The sequence below is a fragment of the Nematolebias whitei genome, chromosome 11 (genome assembly GCF_014905685.2).
Source record: "Nematolebias whitei isolate Nwh7 chromosome 11, NemWhi1, whole genome shotgun sequence".
Classification (NCBI taxonomy): domain Eukaryota; kingdom Metazoa; phylum Chordata; class Actinopteri; order Cyprinodontiformes; family Rivulidae; genus Nematolebias; species Nematolebias whitei.
The window spans coordinates 2,690,135-2,698,552 of record NC_056508.1 but is presented as its reverse complement, the minus strand read 5'-3'; the positions used below and the strand labels follow the sequence as shown (position 1 = coordinate 2,698,552).

General features: G+C 42.2%; 1 protein-coding gene across 1 annotated transcript in view; it reads left to right on the top strand.

The window, feature by feature from the left end:
• The window catches only part of fam120c (family with sequence similarity 120C), a 158,552-nt gene that overhangs the window by 90,065 nt on the left and 60,069 nt on the right, over positions 1–8,418 (top strand). The window contains exons 8-9 of the mRNA XM_037684632.1: positions 1,164–1,320; positions 5,259–5,342. Of these exons, the coding sequence (XP_037540560.1) occupies positions 1,164–1,320; positions 5,259–5,342 (241 nt within the window). The remainder of the gene's footprint in view (positions 1–1,163; positions 1,321–5,258; positions 5,343–8,418) is intronic.

The window sequence follows — 8,418 nt, the reverse complement described above, 5'->3', positions numbered from 1 at the left end:
ATAAAATGAAACAAATACAGCTACATTATAAAGCGATATAAATACTAAAAACAGGAACATGTCTGTGTCGGTTTATGTCATGAACTTAGCAGATTTTTAAAGCCATTTAATCACTTTAATATATGGGGGCCGAGATGGTGTAGAGGCAGGGCAGCCGGCTTGGGACCCGAAAGTCCCAGGTTCGATCCCCAGTCACTGCACATCACGTGGCGTCTCTGGGCAGCACGTCTCATCCCCAAAATGCCCCCCGGGCGCCTTCAATAGCAGCCCACTGCACCACCTGGTGGTGGATGGGTTAAATGCAGAGACTAATTTCGCCATTGTATGGAAACATACAGTGCTGACATTGTGATGACATTATTATTATTATTATTATTAATATCTACTTTAAAGCTAGGAATAAAAAAAAAAAAGATGTTTTGTGTTAGCAAGATTTAATTCTAACTTTGAAACTTATCCAACATTAATAAAATGTACCTCAAGTTGCCTTTTTGGACATGCTTGCATATTTTTGTACAAATTAGACTTGAGAGGAGATTATTGCAGCCTCATATAAAATCAATGATGATGATATCGGAATGGGATTGGTATCGGCCAATATCCCGATTTAGGTATCGGGATCGGATCGGGAGGGAGTGGATTCGGTGCATCCCTAGTTCACAGCACGGCACATCCCCACAGGCCAGGCAGCTTCACAATGGCCAGAACAGCTGCCAACGTTTTCGAATTTGTCGATATGCCAGGTTACCACCAACTGCAAAAAGCAGAAATCCCGTTTTTATAAATCCAATTACGTACGCATCTTCAACATCCTCGATCGACAATATGGACAGACACATGATCTTTCACTGCCCCCAGGAATCCATCGTGTATCCGGCTGCAAGTGTCTCATCGGGGCAGGAGGGCTCTCCTTGCCCTGTCTGCTCATTGAGAAGATTTGATCAATTGCGTTGTGAGACCAGCTGACTAGATCCATGATTTACAACTCAGAAGATATGCAAAAAGAGGTTCCAAAAGCTTCACAGAACAAAGAGTAGAAGCAGGGGAAGAAGCGGGAGGAAAAAGTGTCCACCTTCACCGAGAGCAGGAAGAAGGGAAAAAAAAGATCCGAGGCTATTCTGGTCAGGATAATTATAAATGTTCCTATGCTTCTCTCTCCACAGCCATTTGACAGACAAATCTTCTCGGTGGGAGGATCCTGGTGGAAGAGGGGGCTCTGGAGATGGTTCTCAAGGCAATGGGAGTGGGTCAAACATTCCGTCACTGTTGTCAATGGCAACACGAAGTCACATGGACATAACCACGCCCCCTCTGCCTCAGGTGAGGAATACAAAATCCAGCTCGGTGTGGAATGTGATTTTCACCTGGACCTATGAATTTTAAAAGTCCGGGTCCGTACCAGACAAGTCAATCCCGTCTCACCCCAAACATTAAATGCATTGATGCAAAGCAAGGAAGTGTTTGTTTACTAAATTAAATGAATGTTTTAATCTAATCATTAAAGTGGTGTGTAAAATATTTTAGATTTATTATATCGATCCTGGTTAAAGATTAAGGTGTAACCATTAAAACATTGACAGCTAGCACAATGTTCAAATGTGCAACGTTCAAAGCTGCCACATTTCAATTACTTGGCTTCATGCGACATTAGCAAGATTGATAATGGCTAAAAGGCATAAAAGGCAGTCCTGCTAACACCAGAGAGTGAGATTAGATCAGTAAGAGAGAGTCAGCAAAAGCTGTAAAAGTAAGTATTAAGAATAAGAAACTGCTGGTGGAGCATTGTGTAACACTTTAGGTTGATTGTCAACAGGCCCGTAAGAGCACTGGGTGTAAAAAATAACATTTTAGAGAGGCTATGAAGTAAAAATGGTCATGGATTACCAGTGTAGAAAATAACTCTGAATATACTGAAACAATTTCAGAATTTTCTTTTGGCTTTTCACTCTTCAGGGGTCGCCACAGCGAGTCGTCCTCCTCATCTCACTCTGTCCTCACACCAACGACGTTCATGTCCTCTCTAACTGCATCCACGATCTTTTCTTAGGCCTTCCTCTTTGTCTTTTTCCTGGCAGCTGCATTTCTAACATCTTTCTACCGATATACCCACTGTCCCTCCTCTGGACATGTCCAAACCATCTGTGTGTCCTCTCTAACTTTATCTCCCAATTGTTCAACCTGTGCTGTACCTCTGATGATCTCATTCCTAATCTTATCCATCCTTGTCACTCCTAAGGAGAATCTCAACATCTTAATTTCTGCTACTTCCATTTCTTTCTACTGTCTTTTTGTCAATGCCACTGTCTCCAGACCATACAATATAGCTGGTCTCACCACTGTCTTGTAAACTTTTCCTTTGACCTTTGCTGACACCCTTTTATCACAAATCACTATTGAAACGTTTCTCCATCCACACCATCCTGCTGGACTCTCTTTTTCACCTCTTTACCACAGTTTCCATTTTCCTGGACAGTGGACCCCAAGTAGTTGAGGTCCTGCACCTTTGTGACCTCTGCTCCTTGTAGCCTCACTGTTCCACCTCTTCCCTCTCATTCACACACATAGCATCTCTAACTCTGTCCTCTGTCTTACTACGGCTGACTTTCATTCTTCTTCTTTCAAGTGCATACCTCTACCTCTCCAAGTTCTCTTCCACCTGTTCCCTGTTCTCACCACAGATCACAATGTCATCTGCAAACATCATAGTCCACGGGGATTCCTGCCTGACCTCATCTGTTTGTCAGTCCATCACCAGAGCAAACAAGAAGGGGCTCAGAGCTGATCCTTGATCCAATCCCACTTCCATCTTGAAGCCATCTGTCACTCCTACAGCACATGTCACCACTGTCCTTCTGTCCTCATACATGTCCTGTACCAGTCTAACATACTTTTCTGCCACTCCAGATTTCCTCATGCAATACCACACCTCCTCTTTTGGCACTCTGTCATATGCTTTTTCTAAATCCACAAAGACACAATGGAGTTCTTTCTGACCCTCTCTGTACTTCTACATCAGCATCCTCAAATCAAAGATGGATCTGTGGCGCTACTTTTTTGCATGAAACCACACTGCTGCTCACAAATAGTTACCGTTCGTCTAAGTCTTGCTTCCACAACTCTCTCCCAGATCTTCATTGTGTGGCTCATCAACTTAATTCCCCTGTAGTTGCTACAACTCTGTACATCACCCTTGTTCTAGCAAATGGGCACCAGCACACTTATTCTCCATTCCTCAGGCATTTTCTCACCCTCAAATATGTCATTGAATATTTGGGTCAAAAACATCACTGCCATCTCTCTCAAGATATTTTCAAACCTCCACTGGTCATCAGGTCCTCCTGCCTTCCCCTTCATTCTTTTTAGAGCTTTCTGGACTTCACCCTCACTAATCTTCCCCACTTCCTGTCCAAGGTTTTTATGACCTCTACTTTTCTTTCTCTTTCTTTCTCTTCATTCATTAGCTCCTCAAAGTACTCCTTCCATCTTCCCATCACACTCTCCTCACTTGTTCGAACATTACTTTCCTATTTTTAACAAGCCTAACCTGCTGCACATCCTTTCCAGCCTGATCTGTCTTACCAATCGGTACCAGTCCTTCTCACCCTCTTTAGTGTCCAGCCTCCCATACAACTCATCATACGCCCTCTGCTTTGCCTTAGCTACTTCCCTCTTTGCTCTACATTGCATCTCCTCATATTCCTGTCTCCTCTCTTCAGTCCTCTCACTTTCATATTTCTTCTTGGCTAACCTGTTTCTTTGAACAGCATCCAGCACTTCACTATTCCACCACCAGGTTTCCTTATCATCCATTCTCTGTCCAGATGACACACCAAGTACCTTCCTACCTATCTCTCTAATTACTGTTGCTGTAGTAGTCCAGTCATTTGGAAGCGCTTTCTTACTACCCAACATTCTTCCTTCTTCATCTTCCACCATTTGGTCGTCTTCTTTGATTTTGCTCTTTTTCTCTTCTTCACAACAACAGTCATTTTACACACAACCATCCGATGCTGTCTGGCCACACTCTCCCCTGCCACAACCTTACAGTCTCCAATCTCCCTCAGGTTTCCTCTTCTACACAGAATGTAGTCGACCTGCGTACTCCTTCCTCCACTCTTATAGGTCACTCTATGTTCCTCCCTCTTTTGGAAATAGGTGTTGACTACAGCCATTTCCTTTCTCTTGGCAAAAGTCACCATCTGTCCTTCCTGGTTTCTTTCCTTGACACCAAACCTACCCATCACTTCCTCATCCTCTGTTTCCTTCACCAACATGTCCATTCAGGTCTGCTCTGATCAGCATTCTCTCCTCCCTGGGAATTCTCTCCATCGCTTCATCCAGATCTTTACAAAATGTATCTTTCTTCTCCCCATCACATCCAACCTGTAGAGCATAACCACTGACAATGTTTAGCATCAGACCTTCTTTTTCATTCTATCTTTATTTAGACAGGTAAATCCCATTGAGCCTCGAGGACTCATTTACAAGAGAGACCTGATTTCAACAGAATTATGACACAATGGACAACAGCGACGACAATAAAAAGTTATAAAAAGTCATACAAATTTTTTTTTTTTCTGCTTCTACCTTCAGACACATCACCCTATCTGTTTCACCCTGGTACACACATCACCCTGTCTGTATTTTTGTATTGAACACTTTTTGAAATCACCCTATCTGACACTCTTTTCACCTCTACTTCATTCTTTGTCAACTCCTCCTTCCGGACCACACCTACTCCATTTCTCTTTCTATCCACACCATGGTAAATCAGTTTGAACCCTGCTCCAATGCTGCGAGCCTTGCTGCCCTTCCACTTGGTCTCTTGGACACATAAAACATCTACCTTCCTTCTCTGCATCATGTCAGTCAGCTCTCTACCTTTGCCTTTCATTGTCCCAACATTTAGAGTTGCAACCCTCAGTCCTACATCCTTGACTTTCCTCTTCTCCCTCTGTCTCCTGACTTGTTTCCCTCCTCGTGGTCTTCAACTAACAGTAGCACAATTTCCACCAGCACCGTTTGTCAACAGCACCGGTGGTGGTCGTTGTTAACCCCGGCCATGACGGATCTTATATGGTTTCGCTTCGATGAACTCTCATTATAGTTTTGGCAAAAGTGTTTTACATCGTATGCCATTCCTGGCATAAGACTTACCCTGGCTTGTGCTCCCTAGTGGCTGGTTTGAAACAATTTCAGAATAATGTTCTTAAACAGAAAAATTGTGTTGATTCTTGTATTTGCTTCTTTTTCTTTAGGTCAGTGCTGAGGTTCTTCGTGTAGCTGAACACAGACACAGAAGAGGACTAATGTACCCCCAGATTTACCACATTTTGACAAAGGTAATCTGTTTATCCTAATACAGATTCATGTTTTCCCATTTTAATATAATTTTTTAGAGTTTTAAAAAGGCTTTTAGACTTGGAATTAAAACAAGGAAAAGTTCTCAGTTAATGGCCATTAGAGCTGGACAATAATTTGATATCAATATATATCACAGTATACTTTTATTCAATAAAGATTATATGAGTTTTAAGCACATTTTCGATATTTTGATATGAGTACAGCGTTTCACTGACTCATTTCACAGAAAAAGGTGTGACAATTACATAATTCAATTCAATTCAAAAATACTTTATTAATCCCAAAGGGAATTTATTTGTTGTTGTAACTCATTATCCTCATTTCATTAAGAGATGTTATAGATACTGATGCTGTAGACAGGAAGGATCTCTTGTAAAGGTCCATCCCACAGTGGATCCTAAGAAACTGGCTGCAGATGCCGTCTGATCCGTCCACCCAGACCTGGCTGGCCTCTCAGTTCCCCCGGGCATGGTGACTAAGATGTTTCACAGAGCTCGAGTCCAGGAGGAGTCAGTGGTAGCAGGCTAAGCTAATGTCCAACTTGCGTTAAGTTTTCTCTTCAAAATGAGTTCCCATGACCGTCAGAATGTGACTGAACAAGCTTTAACAAGCGAAGAGAAGCAGGTGACATCACTGATAAGAGAGGAAAGACTGATTTGGCGGTGTGGAAGTGGCTCGGCTATCTAAGATCTGATAAACTGCAGGTTTCAGTCAGTGTGCTGCAAAATGTGATGGAGAGGCGTTCTAATTAGCGATGGGAACATCTAACTTGTTCCACTCGACAGAATATGATGAGAGTCAGAAGAAGAAGCACAATCAAAGTTTGAGCCAACATGTCCCTGAAACCCCCCCCCACCCCCCCCCCCCCCCCCCCCCCCAGCTGTATCAGAAGAGAAACCCCTGCAGCAAATGTCTGCTGCATGGGTTATGTTATGGTGTTTAAAGTTAAAACCAGGGCTGCAATTAACGGCTATTACAATAATCGATTAATCGTCCGAGTAACTTTCCGATTAATCGACGAGTCGGCAACAAACAAACAAAAACAACGTTTTAATTTCCACCCCTTTATTCCAAAATTGAACATTTGACTGACATAGCAATTCACACAAAAACAGGTTGCTATTTGACTATTCTGTTAGTAAAATATTGAATAATAAAAAATAAAAGTTAGTCAAATAGCTTAAAAAATAAATGTACACAAAAATATATACAAATGTATCTTTATATCTGCACAATATGTAGCTACTTTGTAAAATGTGTCATTGAGGGAAGAGTGTAACCTGGATTAAAAGTGTGGATTATTGTAACCTGGATTAAAAGTGATGCATGATGCACGTTGGCTTCAAACTATGGAATGGATTTCCTGAACGGAGGCGTGTCTCATGAACCCAGAGTAATAAGACCCGCCTCACATTCAGGAAATCCAGTTCATAGTTTGCAGCAGCTACAACGTGAGGACTGAGTTAGCAGCACTGTGGCTAACAGCTAACAAACTTTTCATCTAAACATGTCGCTGTGTGGAAGTATTTTACACTAAACACCACAAAACAAGACAGCAACGTGCACTGTCTGCAGAGCCATAGCGCCACATTAAACCACGGTAAAGTTAGTTTTATGATGGACATTCGAGCTCCGGGGCTTCAGCGTTCTGTTATTTTTGTTAAGTCCGGAGAAGGAAGTCTGATTTCGGTCAGCCACACTCAGTCCCTCCGTCTCTGAGGAGGGACTGAGTGTGGCTGACTGAAATCAGGCTGCCTGCTTCAGATTGAACAAGAAGAAGACGTCGCTGAAACCACGGAGCTCGAATGTTTACAGAGAAGTTGCTAAACTTCATCATGATTAATGATCAACCACTATCAGTTGTAGAAAACAAAGGATTTCACAGTTTGATACTTACAGCCAAGATCTAGTTTACCCTGCAGAAGATATTTATCAGTACAACAGTAGACAATCATAAAAAACATATGATTTGAAAAATACAAGAACATTATATATATATATATATATATATAGGGGCAGCACGGTGGCGCAACTGGTAGAGCTGCTGCCTCTCAGCGAACAGGTCCCTGGTTCAAACCCCGGTCCAGGGGCCTTCTGGGTGGAGTTTGCATGTTCTCTCCGTGCATGCGTGGGTTTTCTCCGGGTACTCCGGTTTCCTCCCACAGACCAAAAACATGCATGTTAGACTGATTGGTAACTCTAAATTGTCCCTAGGTGTGAGTGAGAGAGTGAATGGTTGTTTGTCTCGTTTGTCTCTATGTGTCCCTGTGATGGACTGGAGACCTGTCCAGGGTGTACCCCGCCCCTCGCACAGTGATTGCTGGACATGGGCACCAGCGACCCCCGTGACCCAAAATGGAATAAATGGGTAAAGAAAATGGATGGATGGATGGATGGAAGAAGATTATATATATATATGTACTAGGGCATTAACAGAGTACTCGAGTAATCTACACATCGATTGCTAGGACCTCTATCGAGGTTAAAAATGTAACGTTGAGTATCCGTAGTGACGTCATATTATGTGACCACCGTATGACCATAGGGGGCAGTGTTGCACTGTTGCAGGTCATAGAATATGGTGTAACACCGGGTCCAATCCACCAAACCAGAACCAGCTTCCTCGGACCTTGTTTCACAAACAAAAAGCAAAAAATATTAATCTCTAAACCTATAAAAAAAAATCTATAAACATATTAATCTCTAAAACTAAACCTAATGCACCACAGCTGAAGGTGGTGCGGGGTGGGCGACACCCCCCCCCCCCCCCCACTGTTAAGTTTCGTTTTTGACGTGCTGCATGTTTCTTCATGTTTGCAGTTTAATAATAAAAACTAATAATTTAGTTTTTCCTGTGACTTATTTGCAGTTTGATAAATGGTAGGAGCATAATATACGCTCCCAATGTTTTGTTGGTCTTTTTTTTTGTAAATAATTACCTTTTATTGACGTTTTATTTATTTATTTATTTATTTATTTATTTTTGTATCTTGAGATCTATGACGTAATCAAATACTCGAGTTCTACTCGGGTTTTATTAGGTTAATGTCGAGT